At 44.6% G+C, this 16,414-nt stretch overlaps 1 protein-coding gene across 1 annotated transcript; it reads left to right on the forward strand.

Moving 5' to 3' along the window:
* The first annotated feature begins 382 nt into the window (after positions 1–382).
* Positions 383–11,140, forward strand: TMEM165 (transmembrane protein 165). The gene is made up of 6 exons (XM_034064666.1): positions 383–685; positions 2,041–2,266; positions 4,774–4,949; positions 5,781–5,963; positions 8,648–8,753; positions 10,219–11,140. The coding sequence occupies exons 1-6, from the start codon at positions 518–520 to the stop codon at positions 10,293–10,295; spliced, it is 936 nt and encodes a 311-aa protein (XP_033920557.1). The 5' UTR covers positions 383–517; the 3' UTR covers positions 10,296–11,140.
* The last annotated feature ends 5,274 nt before the right edge of the window (positions 11,141–16,414 follow it).

Here is a 16,414-nt window from a genome sequence, read left to right on the forward strand (position 1 = left end):
ATCCGTTCTGCTTCCCGTCTCTCAGCGCGCTTTCCTGCCCGCAGGCAACTCCGAACGGAGGGAAGGACGCGCCTGGACTCGCCGGGAAGGCAGCACAGCCGCGCTGCCCGGCTCCTCCTGACGCCGAGCGCCAGCACAGGGGGTAGAAGGCAACGTGGTGGTATCACCTCCGCGGCCCCGGGCCCACAGGGGGCCGTGACAGGCCAAGGTTCCCCCGGGCCCACAGGGGGCCGTGACAGGCCAAGGTCCCCCGGGCCCAGAGGGTACCGTGACAGACCAGGGTCCCCCGCCCGCTCGGGCGGGCCGGAGGGCGGGGCGTCCGTCAGCGGCGGCCGCAGCCAATCGGCGCGCAGGGTCCCACCCCTCCGGGCCGGGCCGTTGCAGGAAGCGGTTGGGGGACGGTTGCGGGGCCGCGCGGCCGGGACGCTGCGGGCAGGGTGATGACGCGGCGCCTTTAAAGGGGCCTCGTGCGGTGCGTGTGCCCCTTCGCCCCCCCGCACCGCCACGCTCGGCCGCCATGGCCTCGCCGCCGACCCCGCTCCCACGGGCAGCTGCGCTGCTGTTGGCGGCGGCGCTGCTGCTGCTGGCCCCGGCGGGGCTGCGCGCCGCTCCGGAGGAAGAGCCCGGCAGGAAGAAGGAGCCGCCGCCAGCACCGGCGGCGCAGGGAGCCGAGCCGAGAGCTGAGGTGAGGCGGGGCCGGGCCGGGCCGGGCCGGGCCGCGTTGGCCGCCTGAGGGACGACCCCTCCTTCAGCCGGGCCCCGGGCCGCGAGGTCAACCCCGCGGCAGTGCAGCAGGAGGGGCGGGCCCAGCCCGGCCGGCGGGGCGCTTCCCCTATAGAAGGCCATGGGACTCCTGCTTTCCCGCCCTTTAGCACAAAAAGAGGGAATTAGGTCTGACACGAAGAATGGGGTAGTGTTTTCACCAGATAAGTGTTTTGTGCCCTGCTTGCTTGCATGCTGGGGAGGAGGGGGAGGGGAACCCCCCTTGACAGGTTTTCCTCACAGAAGCAGGTGAGGAAGCAGGCTTTGATGTGACTCAAAACCTGACAGTTTTGCCTGAATATTTAAAGTTATTTTTTTGACGTTAAAACTTTTTAAATGGTGTTTTTGGTTAGGGCATTCAGGTGACAGGTGAACACACAGGGGGGTGGAGAATTCGGTAACATATGGCTTCATGTGGCATGTAGAGCATGTCAAGTTTTAAATATCAAACCCCCAAATTTACAGCGTTGCTAAAGGTAAAGTAACTCTGGGAAGCTGCTGTGTATTACATAGAGCATGGAAACTTAAATACCCAACCCAAAAACTTACAGCACTCCTAAGATGTGGAATGCTGGGAAGTCACCATGTTAAAACACGTTGTAATTTGTCTCTGCTGGTAGATATGCTGAACGAAGCTGTCTTAGCCATCTCTGGTCAAGCATGGGAACACCAGATTCGTTGTTCTGGGTCTTGCTTTTGATGGTAGATATCTTAGCTCTGTAAAAGTAAACACTTTGGTAAGTGACATGGGGAGTGTGCCAGTCCGGTTTGACCATTGGAAGTCTTAAAGCTAGTTTTCTATGTACATAGACCGTGTAAATAAAACAAACCACTGATGAAAATCTGCACAAAATTTTAATGTGGCTGAGATGCAAGAAAGTGATTCTAACCAGTTTTGAAAGTACTTTATATTTCCTAAACGTTGTCACCTGGGTTTAGTTTGAAGAGTTTAATTCTCAATACTGAAAACTGCTTGTTTGGTTAAGGTGAGAAAGTAAAGAGCCAGGCATTCTGAAGACAGCAATAGTAGAACCCATGTTTTGTTGTAATAGTGGTTCTCCTGGTAATAGTGTGCTTGCAAAGTGCCTAAGTAGAAATTTGAGATAGGTTGCAGCCAGTAACTAGTTAATGATCATTAGTGTGGCATGAGAGGTGTGTACTTAAAATATCACACTACACAGTGATATGACAGGAGAGATACGAGGCTCTGAACTTTGCAAACTATTGCAGCCTATTAATTAACTAGTGGGTTTTTTGTTGTTTCGCCCTCCCCTACAGAAGGGGTCCTCGCTGGTTGCTCCCATTCACATTGTCAATGAAGAGTCACCTGACAAGACTAATTTGGGCTTTATTCATGCATTTGTGGCTGCTATATCGGTCATCATCGTGTCAGAACTGGGGGATAAGACCTTCTTCATCGCAGCCATCATGGCAATGCGGTACAACCGTTTGACTGTACTGGCTGGTGCTATGCTTGCCTTGGGACTGATGACATGTTTATCAGGTTAGCACTCTTTTCTCTTTGTTTCATCTCTTAAACTGTGTTGGGTACATGTTTATCAATAAAACTTAATTGAAGTTAAAGTGAAGGTGGTAGGTATATGCACTTTCCTGGTTTTAGGAGAGTGTGAAGACTTTTCTGGAGACCATGGCTCAGATTGAATATTTAGGCTCTTACCTCTAATGAGGTGTTTGTGCTCCCTAGACCTCAGTATGAGAGTAAGAAAGAGGAATAGGATTGGGAGCTTAAGCACTTCCTTGATTCTGGGGCCGCTGGTTTCTGTTAATATTTAGCTCCTGTTAAATTGGTGTGCCTGAAGGAAATGTAGGAGTGACTTCTGGTTTTCCCCCTCAGGCAAAAGATTCTTAATATGATGACAAATTTCCCTTGTCTGACTTGTATCCCTGTACATGTAGTTGCTTGGATTTGTGCTTGGAGCTGCTTAGGTGGAAGATGATATTCTGCCACAATCCTTCCGGGTGGGTGGTACTGACAGATGCAAGAACTAGGGGGGGAAGTGAGGTGTCAGGTGGCACTTGAGAAACCTATAGTTCAGGTACATCAGATGCAGCATAAATTGTATTGTGTATGTGCTGTCTGAATACTTAAAATACTATTTGTGGAGATGGCCAGTTAACTGGCTTCAGGCTTCTTGGCAAGTCATTCTGTGAATGTGTTTGGGTGTGTAGCTATTGTTATATATACTGATGCAATTATTATTGCAGTCTTGGAGCAGCTTCCATGTGCACTGTGTGTAATGATAGCATTGTATGAGTTTCTTCTATTACTTAATATAAGTCTTTGAATCTTCTACTGCTGCACTCCTTGCTTTATTTAATGTTATGTAGTACCACAAGCGATGTGCTATTCTGTAAATCATGTGATCTCTTTTCCTTCTGCCCAGTGTGGCTCTCCCTTTTTCTATACTTTCTTCAAATCTTTCTTGATGCTTTTTCATAAAACTTTATTTTCTGCTTTTCCCTCTGGTTTATAGGTGCCCAACTATTTCTTCCTTCTCAGAAAGGAGCCTTTCCCCCCTTCCCCTCCTGACTCCTTGTTTCATACAAGCTGTGTCTGGAAATTCCTGGGGGTTTTGCCCACTTTGATTTCATGAAAATATACTCACTTAAACTTACTCCAAGTTATCACTACTTGGGGTGTTTTTTTTAAAGCTGTGCTTGTCAAAATAAGCTGCCTTACTGTTCTGATTTCATTGTGTCTGTGCTTATATATGCAAATAATGCTAAAAATCTTTTTGTATAGTTTCTTGCATTGCTTTACTTTAGTATTTTCAGTCTTCAAAAAGAAGTTTAGTTTAACTCCTCCTGGTTTATTTAGCTGTGCAACTAATACTGTTATCAATATATGTATGTGTTGTGTAATAGTACTACAGCAATAGTAATAGTACAACTTGACCAGTTTTGGTCTCATAGTCTTACTTTTGGTAGTGGGTGTGTGAATTAATGTCCAGATTATGTAGTAACTTAAGCACATTTTCTAACTGTTTATGCAAGAGAACACACATGGTAATATAGAATCATAGAATAGTCAGGGTTGGAAAGGACTTTAAGATCATATGCTTCCTTTTAGCTAATTGCATGTGGAATAAAACAACAGAGACAGTTGTGAGTGCATGGTCTAAGCAGCCTTGAAGGTTAGGTGTGTAGCTTTAATTTCTTCTTGCTTATGCAGACCTTTTTTGCCAAAAAAAAAAATGGTAGCTAGTCTTACTTTGTGAAGAAGTACTTTGTTCTGTTCCTATTTGAGAGCTAGTTTTGGCTTAGTTTGGTTGCCTTTAATACCCATAACAGTAGGTACACCATGGAGGTAGCTTTTGGGTCTTTGAGTGGGATCAGTGATTTAACTTAAAAGAAGATCAAAGTTGGTCACGTTGTGTGCTTGTGGGGAGTGTGGGAGATGGGAATAGTAATGTGCAGGTATTTGCACTTGGCAAAAGAAGACAGATGTAGATTCATGCAGCTGGATGATATGTGAGTATGACTAGTAGGCTTAACTTGTAGAAAACCTTACCCTAAGTTTGTCAGGTAAATAAAAAGATTGGGAAGAGATGCTATCTAACATGTAGCCATATAAAGAAAATGGTATACTGGTATACACTGCTATACACCATGACTAATTTAATATGTTTACAGGTGATAGTTTCCCGGCATACTTGGAGGAAGGTGGGACTTGCATAGTCCTTGATGGGAATGATAATGTTGCTGGGACTGACTCTTTAGAATAGCAGCACATCAACTTTGCCTGGTGTACCTTTTTGCATGTTGATGGACTTCAATCTCTGGCATGACCAGTAATGGTTGGGGTTTCTAAAGTGTTGTTGTCTTAGAGCGGGGGAAGAAACTTATATAAACCCAACAAAAGATGCAATATTTATTTATCAGTGGATATCTGAATTACAGACTTTGCTAGCAAGCATTTTTTAGATGTGGGAAAAACAGTTATGATCCTCATGCTTATTTTTTTAAATGACATGTTTGTTTTCTTTTCAGTTTTGTTTGGCTACGCTACCACGGTTATTCCTCGTGTGTACACATACTATGTTTCAACGGCACTGTTTGCAATTTTTGGCATTCGGATGCTTCGGGAAGGCTTGAAAATGAGTCCAGATGAGGGTCAGGAAGAGCTGGAGGAAGTTCAAGCAGAAATTAAGAAGAAAGATGAGGAAGTAAGTCATAAGCTTTCTGTGAATTCTGGCTGATGAAACAGTTACAGCCATGAAGCTACAGAATGGCACTGTCACATTTGCGGTGTTCAGCTGTGTCTGCATTTGATAATTTGACACAGAAAATGTGTAGTAAAGGGGACAGAAGTGGGCCTGGAGGCTGTTTCAGCAGGTGATTCCAGTTCCATGGCAAGCCTGGCTTCTCAGGAGAAAAGAGACTTTTTGCATAGTGTGGGGTAGGGTGGGTATTTTTATTTATTCCTTCATGTGTTAGCAGAGAGGACATGAACAGTTTACTCTTACTTCTACTTTCTTTTTATGGGCAGGCAGATGAATGCTGAGATTTGTAGTGTTGCAGCAAAGTGTGTTATAATAACTTTCTAAATGCACTTGACCCACTTCTAAGCAGTAGTGTGGAGTATTAATCTTTTTTTTTTTTTGAGTTTTGGGGTTTTTGTTTTCATTAATTTTACCAAATCCTAGTGTGAGAGCCACTGCTTAGGAAGAGGGGGATACCAACAGGAGGAAATCTGTGGTTATAAACCATGTGTCATTCCTACTGAAACTGCTGGGTAAGTTTAAGCAGTGCAAAATGGACAATAACTGGAGATTAGAGGTGATAACAAGTGTATATATATGTGCACATGTGTATGTGTGTACATGTAGCTAGTTTTTTTAATGGTGTCTAATATTGATAATGCAGCAGTCAGTGGCTAGTAACATTCCAGATACTAAATGAGCAGCTTTACTGTTTAAGTATTTCATTCGTGGTGTTCAGATGATATTTCTAATATTATGATTGATTGATTGATTTTTTTCCTTTGTCTTCCACAGCTTCAGAGAACTAAACTGTTAAATGGGCCAGGAGATGTGGAATCAGGGCCAGGCACCACTATACCTCAGAAGAAGTGGCTCCATTTTATTTCTCCAATCTTTGTCCAAGCTTTCACTTTAACATTTTTAGCAGAATGGGGTGATCGTTCTCAATTAACAACCATAGTGTTGGCTGCCAGAGAGGTGAGTGTTGCAGAATGCTGCTATTCTTTTTGCTCTCTTTGGGTTGCCCTCAGAGAAGTGGGAGAGACAAAATCCTCCTGAGGTACGAGGTATTGGATTTTCACACCTATGCCTTGCTGTGCCTTACTTAATTTTAGAGCTGTGCCAGGACCTGAAAATAAATGCACTGAAGCTCTGCGTAGTATTAAAACTGTTATGTGACTGGGACTGCACAGGAATTTCTGGAAATAGTTGGTTTTCTGTCAGACAGTTGAATACAATTGTTTTTTGTTGGTGTTGAGAGATGTTACAGAACAGATGTTTCTTTGATCTGTGTGGTTGTACAGTTTTAACACAGTAGCTTTAAAAAGAAACCTTTATCCCACCAAGCTTGAACCTCATCTTAAAAATCTAAGTGAATATGATACCGTGTAGAGAAATGAAATAAACCCTAAACTGCTGTGCAGTAGGTAATACTGTAAATGAAATTGTACTCAGCATGATGATTGGAATGTATATTTAAAGGAAAATTAAGGTTTATAGTCAGACTTTTAATAAACATAAGTAGCTTACCTGTGCTTTTTCATGCAGTGGGATAATTTGCATATCTGCCCTAGGACTCATGCTTCGTTCAGTGTACTTCCAGACCTTCCATAGGGATAAATCAGGACCGTGTAATGAAGGAGGCTATAATTTGAAGGAACCTCTTGTCTCTATTGCAGTTTAGGGGAGGTGTTCAGTTCTGACAAGGCAGGGAACAGCAGGATGAGAGGGTGATCTCATTGTTCAGTCAGTTATGTGCCATCTTGGAAAATGAGGAATTGTTATTGCCTCTGGCCAGATTTTATATACTGCTGAAGTCCATCTTTTCACAGGTGATTCTTGACTTCCCGTTTGCATTTCCTGAGTGTTCCATTAGGGAGCATCTGTCAGACTCTGTGGTCTCCTTTGTGAAGTGTCAAGCATTGCAGCTAAAGAGTGGGATGCTGTGCCTTTAGCATGTGAAGTGTTTGTATAAGTGCTACAAAAACAAATACTACAAAAAATGGCTTGAAGATATATCTTGATCTTGGCTTTCAAAATCAGCGAATGATTATGGGCTGGATCTTTTTTCATTTTGTCTGTGGGACTGTTTTATATTCCCTTGTTTCATAATATATTCAGCTAAATCCTTATGTGAGTACTTCACAGACACATAGCAAGAGCATTACAGAAATGGTTATGAGGAAAGAAATTATATTTGAGCAGTGTGGTAAGTCAGCTGTGACCATATATTCCTCAGAGAAAAGAAAAAGCCCAGACCTCTGTGACTGCTCATGGAGTAGTGTCTCTGTCCTGTCAGAACAAACAAAATGTGGCTCCGTTGGAGAAAAAAAGGGTGATAATTTGGTTGTTTCAGTGCATATACCAAGGGCATGAGTTAACTCTGTCTTCATTAATCAAGTCCTGAAGAGCTCGATTTTATACCTTACTAGTTTACTGTGTATAAGACTTGTTCTTTTGTTTAAGAAAGCAGAAAAGGAAGCTCAGTAGTGTCCTACTAGACTGACTTTGCTTCAGCTGCTGGGCCTCAGCACACTTCTACTTCTGGAGATTATGCTGAGGGAAGCCATCATAGCTTGCTACCTATCAGGGCATATGGGATATGGGGTGAGATCCACCCTCAGCTGAGGGGGCTGTACAGTTAGCTGAAAAGGAAGCGGGGAGGGGAGGGAAAGGGGGTAGGGGTGGTTAGGAAATAGGGATTTCCAGGAATTTTGGGCCCTGATCCTAGAGGCAAGTGTGTTGTGCTGGCATACCCCTGCTTCCAACCTGTCTGTTAGAGATTTCATGCATTCCTCATGTGATGGCAGCAGCTCTTTTTTTTTTCCTCTTGGAGCTAAAAGTCTCACTAATAAATGTATAGGGGACCCTGTGGTACTTTCCGTCATCCATCTTTGTATAGCAGAAAGTCATACTCCTACCTTGCTTTCGCTGCCAGTTGTTAAAAGACTCTGTGTCTAATGCTGAAGTCTTCCCTTTTATAAGGCATTCAATATGTATGTGTAATTTGTAAGTGGATCTGAGAAAACTCTACATGTAGTAGAGTTCTTCATGTGGCTGCTTGCTATGCAGTGATGTGAAAGCTGTTGTTGACAGTAAATTTGAAAACAGTTTATTACCCTTTGTACTTAAATTCTTTCCTGCTTCCCTCTCTGGATGAGTGGGACAGGGAGCCAGAGAATAAAACACAAGCTTTTGAAGCCGGACATGGGACTTGGAATGCTTTAGCTGCCAAAAGCTTGAAAGCTTTCATTTGCAGCTCATGAATTTATTTTCCTTTATAGCGAGGTTGGTGTTCTTACAGCTGATGCATGTTGTGTTCCTGAACAGCTGCCACCTCCCTCCAGAGGTTGTATAATTGTTTCAGTACAGCAGAGTGATTTCTGGATCTGTATTTAACAACTTGAAGATGCTTTTTTTGGTTGAAACATGCCATATGCTCCTGTACTAGTCAGGTTTAGGTTTAAGTTTGTCTCACTAGCTGATGTACACTGTTACTGGTCTTTGAGGCAGCAATGGATAGCAGAGCAAACACCAGAGAGTCCTACCTACTTGACATTGTGCAGCCAGGGAACCCAGGTGTTGCTCCTTCATGGCAGGAGGTTGTCATAGGACTAGTGGGTTTTCAACTGTGCTAATGTCCTCCTGTGTTTTTTCCTCAGGACCCCTATGGTGTGGCAGTGGGAGGCACAGTGGGGCATTGCCTATGCACTGGCTTAGCAGTTATTGGAGGGAGAATGATAGCACAGAAAATATCGGTTAGGACTGGTAAGTGAAAACTCACTCCTGTCAAAACAGTGCACTAATGTTGGTCATGTCTTTGGTGTGAATGACTGTAAGTGCTTGGGAGCAGTGTCTCTCAAATCTTTTGGAAAACCCCAAAACTTGTTTGGTTTTGTTTTTGGTTTGTTTTTTTTTTTTTTTGGAGCCTGTGTGTTCCATCCCACCTCCCTGTGCCCTGCTCCGTACTGAGCTCCCCTTGCTGGGAGTGCCCAGCACTGTCCCCAAGGCTCCTGTCCCTCCTCCTGCCAGGTAGAGGCTGAGCCTGCACAGGATAGGTGCATCTAAGGGGTCCAGCATTAATTGAGCATAACAGTTCACTGACTCTGATTTAGGTATTGTAGCTCCCAGCTTAAAGATGGGCACTGGTGAAACACGTTTTGCTTCACTATTAGCTGGCTTGCAGGAGACCAGAGGAAGGAAATACAGTATTTTGGATCGTTGGTATTTATTGTTCAACAGTGAAATTGTTACAATTGAGTGCAGACCTTCAGGTGAGCAAGACAGCTCCATAGTTACAAGTTATGCCAGCCATATAAAAAGCTTTAAAATCTATTCTGTGTGGCACAATGTTTGGGGTTTTTTATCATACCTGCTGTCTGTAACAGGAATGACGAGTAAGGTTATATTGGGTGGTTTTCCCTTAGGTTAGGTTGCAGTTTGCTTCAGCTATCCATCCTGTCATGTGGTGAGATTTCATTCTTCCAGGAAGGATTCTGTGAAGCTGCTTCCTGCAAATGCTCATTCTGAATATTTGTTCTGCAGTTGCAGAGGTTGTTAAAAGCCAACTTCACTGCAGAAACTGAAACATGCATCGTGTTGCCAAGGAAATCAGTGACAAAATGCTAATTTCAGAATTATTTAATATTCTCCTAATAAGCTCAGTGTGGGTCTTTGGCCACAAGACCAGGCTTGTTAGGTTAAACAAAAATGCTGTTGAGCCTGTTAGTTTGTTTAGAGGAGTAGGAGAACATACACACTGGGGCTTTTCTGGAATACCATCCTACCCTCTAGCTGATTGTATCCATTGCAAACAGTATTTTTTATACTGTCTCTTTCAATATAGTTACCTGAACTATACAAACCACCCTCATTAGTACGTTACCCTTACCTGCTGGCTTCCTTCAGCATGAGAATATTGTATCTTTTTTCCCCCTATACAGCCAAATATTCAGCAGGACATGTCAACCTCAATTTTATACTAGCTAAAATAATATGAATAAACTAAAGTTTCCTTCCAATGACCAGAATATATTCTTTTAGGTGCAGTTAGGCAATGGGGTGGCATGTGGGCATCCTGACACTGAGCTGGAAAACAGCGTCCATAATTTACAACATGAATTTTAAACTAAGGTTATTTGGGAATCTGGCATTAAAAATAAATCTGTAATGTGTCATGGAAGATGTTTAACTCTCAGTTTCTAATCTCTTTTTGGTTTGCATTTCTTTTCAGTGACAATCATAGGAGGCATTGTCTTCTTAGCGTTTGCATTTTCTGCACTATTTATAAGCCCAGACTCTGGTTTTTAAACTTTTTCATCACTGCAGAGGAACAAGGATTGGAAGCACCAAGCAGTGATCCTTGTGCTTTTTTGTATATAATGTACAGAATTTTAGCTGAACACGCACTGGAGATGAGACACTGAACTTTTTATAGCGAATGATTCATGGGACTGACACGTTCATGGACAGCTTCTGCAGAGGAGATCTGCTTGTTGTCTGGTTTGTTTATTCTGTGGTGCCTGCTCCCCCGGTGGGATGTGTGTGGCTTTCTTGTTTGCTGGGCCTGGCTCAGCTGAGATCTGAGGATCTACTCGGTATTGAGGTTTCCTCTGTTGCACCCAGCCACCTTCCCTGTTTCTTCAAGAACTGATTCATAAGGCTTCACAAAGCAGGCTGTGGCTTGTTCCATGTTGCTTAACAGAAGGCGTTAAGGAGCAGACTGCTGCTGGCTCCCACCTCCAAGGACTCTTGTTTCCCAGGTGCACCAAGGCTGGATCATCTAAGCCACAAGAAACCTGGGAGCAGTTCTGATACCATTGAGTGGCTGAGCCACCATCAGAGAATTTTATAAACCTACTTTAGAGGGAAAACTTCTTAATCAGGGATTTTTATCAGGAAATAGAAGTGTGGTGATTAACAACCTACCATGGTCAATATGCAATCTGTCTGGCGTTAGTATTATTTGACTTTTGTATTTTATTTTTAAATATTAAAGTATATGAGAAGTAATAAAATGGTCCAGCTTAACAATGTTCCATTCCCAGGACTGAACAGTAATGGAATTCTTAGGTTTAGATGTGTTCCTGGTTTTCTTTTTAGGAATAGAAATGTAATCTGGAAGAGTATTAATAAAATATAGTGTCTCTGAGCTATTTTCAGTATTGTTTTTGATGGTTCCTGTAATTCCTGCTACAAAGTTTTACCTTCAGGTGAGGAAAGTGTACTGTGTTTATTTTGGATACTGATAAATGCCACTGTTATAAAGATCTTGAAAATGTTAAGCACTGAAGATGTGTGGGTTGTAGAAACACAGGCTGAGAGAGCTGGGCTTGTTCAGCCTGGAGAAGAGAAGGCTCCAGGGAGACCTTAGCTCCCCGTGTCTGAAGGGGGCCTACAGGAAATCTGGAGAGGGACAAGGGTGTGAAGTGACAGGACAAGGGGGAATGGCTTTAAACTGACAGAGGGGAGATTTAGATTAGATATTGGAAGAAATTATTTACTGTGAGGGTGGTGAGGCCCTGGCACAGGTCGCCCAGAGAAGCTGTGGCTGCCCCATCCCTGGTAGCTTTCAAGGCCAGGTTGGATGGGGCTTTGAGCAATCTGGTCTAGTGTGAGGTGTCCCTGCCCACGGCAGGGGGTTGGAACTGGATGAGCTTTAAGATCTCTTCCAACCCAAACCCCTGTGTGATTCTATGGTTCCATGCTTTTCTCTGCTTTTCAGTGATATGGATTCTGAGCTAATGGCCTAAATAACTCCCCAGCGTTCACTCAGTAGCACTCTTGTAAAATAGAAGATATGGTTTCTAATACTACGAATCTGCCTTTCATTGAAGCTGAAGTAACGTGGAGCATTACAGATGTGACCTTTGCAGCTCACAAACTGAGTAGTCCCTAATCCTTTTTCTAGGTTTCTCTGCCAGAAGAATCCCTTAATGCCTCATTTCTCACATTCTGAAGACTGCAGCAGCGCAACGCCTGTCATGCACACTGGTACACAAACAGTCTGCAACTTCAGGCTCCAGGTCTGGATGTTCATGTCTTGGCCTGAAGGCAGGGTGCTGCTGGCAGGGCACATGCTCGTTACTGGATGAGCACTGTGCTGCTTTGGTGCTGTGGGTTTTGGGGTTGGGTTTTGGGTTTGTGCTTTTTATTGGTTGGATTTCTTCTCTTTCTTCTTTTGAGCCAAGCATTGTAGCCAGAAACTGCAGCCTCATCTTTCCCACAGCCTGGAAACACATACTCTGCATCTGGTATGTGTGCTTCTTACAGCTGCTTTGATAGGAGGACAACAGGATCAACAGCAAAATGAAGCTATTTAATGTAGCTGTAGAGGTGAGTGTGAAGTTGCAGAGCAAATCTCTGTGGCTTCCAAGTTTATATTTTAGTTACATGTGATGTGACGTGCTGCTTTTACCTGTCATAGGAGTGTATTTGACTGCTCTAGTGCTAGCTGAGCCAGAAGTGCTTAGTCTGAACAGTGGTCTCTTGTGCTTTTTAAAAGCGCAAACATCAACTTCTCCTTGGAAATGCATTATAAAACTAGATGGCTCATGAAATCTTAGTGAAAGCTTTGAAAGGTGCTGTAGCAGTTGCTGCTAGTTATGGTGATTTAGTGTTGGCAAGTAGCTGCTGGAATGTTTCATGATGTGAGGAAGCTCATTGAGCTTTCACTGGACTTGCTGAATGTGACCAAGGACTCCACTGGTGTATCTTTAGCAGCCTTGTGTCTGCTGCACTGTCTCCAGCACAATACGGGTCCATCCACAGTATCTCAAGGCATGTGCACCCTTGTGTCTGGTTCAGTTCAGGGGTCTGGATTTGAGCAGCTTTCCTCATACCTTATTCTTGTACTTCCTGTGAAGGAAGGAAGGGAGGGAGGGAGGGAGGGGTGGCGGGGTGGCGGCGGCTCTGTTCTGTCTCAGTACCTGGGTACTTGAGATACAGGTAATATCTTCAGGAATGCCTGTGTACACATACATACGTGTGTGTATAGATAGATAAACAAAAACTCTTACCCTTAAGGCTGAGTTTGCATCAAAACCTTCCAGATTTTGTGAAAGCCTTTCCTCTGTCCATACTTTTCTCGAGGTAGCGGGTCTCAGTTGGAGCTGTAGGTTACATGTGCTGATGATGAGGTGATACAAGCCTGCTTACTAGAACTGGAAGTCTGGAACACTGAGCTGCATCAGTGGTCCCTGGGCTGAGGTGTCCTGTGCAGATGTCAAAGGCAGAATATGAGCAGCTCTGGCTGATGCTGCATTGACCTGTGAGAGCTGACAGCTTGTGTGCTGGCACTTGAGATGATGATACACGTAAGCAGTAATCTGCTCCCTGCCCGCCCTTTCCCCACGCTGTGCCCAAAGTGGAAGATGCCAATCTATTAGTACTTGCTACTTCTTGCTACTTCTCCTTATATCCAGAGGTAAAGTGGGAACCATGGAGCATGTCTGAGGTAAGCAATTCAGTGGGCTTGTGTGCTTGCACCTTTATCTCACTTATTCCCTCAAGATCCTCAGTAAGCTGAAATGTGCCTTAACAGTGGAGCGGGGCATATGGGAATGGGTTATTTTGTCTTTCCAGCAGCAGCTGTAGCACTGGCTTCCTCTTTTCTAGGATGCCGTCCTTTGTCATTTGCAAATTTGCAGGAGCATTAAGCCAGTGCATTAAAGCACCCAGGCTGAGCAGAACCTGTGTGTTCAGAGGAGGGGGGGTGTTCATAGAAATGCTCCAGGCATGAAGTGTCACCTGGGGGAAGCATTCAGTGCTTCTGGCTGCCTCAGCTTGCTCATGTGAATGAAACACAGCTGCACCTGTAGCTTAGTCTGTGGCAGCAGCATCTGTGTGGCTCTTGAGGGGGCTGTAGGAGCAATGTGCAGGGCTGGGAATTGCCAGATCTCAAGGTTCCAGCCCACAAAGCAGGCTTGATGCTGTACTGATGGGGCTTTATAATTGTTTCTGTCACAAGGCACTGCGCACAGCCCCTTCCTAGATAGTGGTACCTCTGGGAAAGGCTGGCTTTTCAGGAAGAAACCATATAAATGAGAGTGCTCTTTCCCTTCTGAACAGAGGCCGTTTTGGGGGTTGCCTTGCATTTTAGAGTATGAAACAAACAAGGTAACCAGCTGAAGTTTTACTTGCACAGCGCTGTGCCATTTCTTGTTCCTCTGTAGCTGGAGAATGTGAGATACAGCAAGCCAGTGTTTGTGTGTGGAGGGGAAGGCTCTGCAAGCCATTGCCTCTGCAGCATGGGATCGGGCAGCTGCTCCCCCCCCCCCCCCCCCCAGCTTCCCGTCCATCCGGCTGCTCTCCCTGTGGGGATGAAATTCAGCTGATTCCAGTTGTGGCCACAGGAGCCTCAAAAGCAGCGTGTAAAGCAGGAATGTACAGCTCTGACGGCAGCTGCACGCAGCAGGGGCTGAACAGTGCTGCTGCCTGCAACTACTCATTTCCAGGCGACAGAAACAAGATGGAGGTGAGTCAGTTCTACTGGGGTGAAAAAACCTCACATCAACCGAGATGTTTAAAATGAGAGAAGCTTGTGTTTTACTTTGTAAGGTGCCTCTGTTCAGTCCCGAGGTGAAGCCTGTCTCATTGCACTGCATGTGTGCAGGAAGTGAAGACTGAGGCAAACTGCTCATCTCTTGTGCTGCCAGGACAGTTTTTCAGAGGACATGTTGGTGAATGCAAGAACAGGTCCTGCTCCCCCTGGGGCAATGAAACAAGGAATGTGTGCGGGGTGGTGCTTGGCCTTGCTCTTTTGAGACACACTCCTCAGGTACCAAGCCTGGAAACGTGGAGGTTCTCGAGGGGCTGCATTCAGCCTGTGCTGAGAGGTCCCAGAGCACCACAGCTTGTCCATGTGAGTGGTTTTACACCACCTGCTCAGAAAGGGGTTGGTGGCTGAGCAGAAGCATCTCTGATTTTGAATGAGGCTCAGGCAATTTCAGCCTCATAACCCAAGTCATCCTTAATGTCCAGAGCCATGGAAAAGGTGATGTAATGGCACTTGTGAACTGACATGGCATTATTCCATAGATGACCTGTGAGCCCCTGCAGTCAGCACCCTCAGCAAGGTACAGCTACGGGCTTTTGCTAAGGTAGGTACAGGTTACATTTAAGCTGTACTGTTTTCTACCTCTATGTGGCTTGTACTATAACTGCGCATTTCTTCTGGATTACTTACATGCATCCCCCAAGTGAAAATGCAGTTGCCAAAGGGTCTGACAGTAATGGAGACCATGCTACAAGGAGTGCTAGGAACAGTGTGGAAATCCTTGCTGTTACAGGTCACCCTTGACCAGATGAAATCTTCTGGAATTTGTATCACTAATGGCCAAGACTCAGAAGTGCAGCTCACTTCTGGATTGCTAATCTTTACAAGTACTTAATCCTTGCACTTTCATATAAGCATGGGTTTTGATTTGAAGTTTGTGCAACAGCAAAATGCCATTGAACAGCATTGTTCCAGGTGTGGCAGCAGTTCCAATTACAGCTCTTCTTCTTGATAACTTTATGGAAAGCTGTAGTGGTGTTTCCAAAGTTCAGTTTTAAGAAAGCTGATAATCTTGCTGGCCACATGGTATCAGCCTTATCACTGGTGGGTGTTGACAGGCTTTTAACTACAACATTGCTGTAGCTCATTGTTTTTTGACTGCGGGGACCCAGGTCGCTTGTACAAGTAATGTACAGCTTGCACAAATTAATTCCTAAGGCAAAAGATCAGCCTCTTCACATGGGCATCCTGTTTGATACCACAGAAAGAACTGCAGACCTTAAAAATGTGTGGTTTTATCATCTCTTCCAGGCATTCAGCTTCAGGTACAGGATTTCCCTCCCACCTTTCCTTGAATATTTAATTAATGTCAAATTATTAATGTGTACACTTGTATCAGTGCAAAAGGACTGTGGAGACAGGGTTAGCCGACACAGAGAGGTTACACATTATCAGGCAGCTCTTTCAAGGGAGAACTGGTGCTCTGAAGTTGTGTTCTCAGCTAAATGTCTCTGCTTCCTTTTCAAGTGGCACAGCTGGTGTTTCAGATCATAGCTACACCTTTAAATTACTGTTCTTTGGCAATTCCCCAACAGAAGAAATGCCCAGGGAGGGAAGCTGAAAGAACTAAAGGAGGATGCTGTGCTCATGCCAGGCAGTGAGGGATGGGCCATGCTGGATAAAACCCTCATGCACATGCCAAGGTCCTGCAGAGCTCTCCATCCTTTGGCGAGAATAGGCACCCTACATGTTAAGATACAAAAGCAGTTTGAAGCTGTGCATGTTCACACAAGTGCTGTGTTGAGTAAGTTGTGAGGCAGAAATGTAAATACACAAGTCAAAGGTCTCTGCCTTTTGAGTGAGTGGGGCATCAGTTTATGAAGAGATACAGAGAGAAGAGAGCTAAAAAGAAATACAGTGAGTGTTTTACTGA

Source organism: Melopsittacus undulatus, chromosome 7, assembly GCF_012275295.1.
Source record: "Melopsittacus undulatus isolate bMelUnd1 chromosome 7, bMelUnd1.mat.Z, whole genome shotgun sequence".
Classification (NCBI taxonomy): domain Eukaryota; kingdom Metazoa; phylum Chordata; class Aves; order Psittaciformes; family Psittaculidae; genus Melopsittacus; species Melopsittacus undulatus.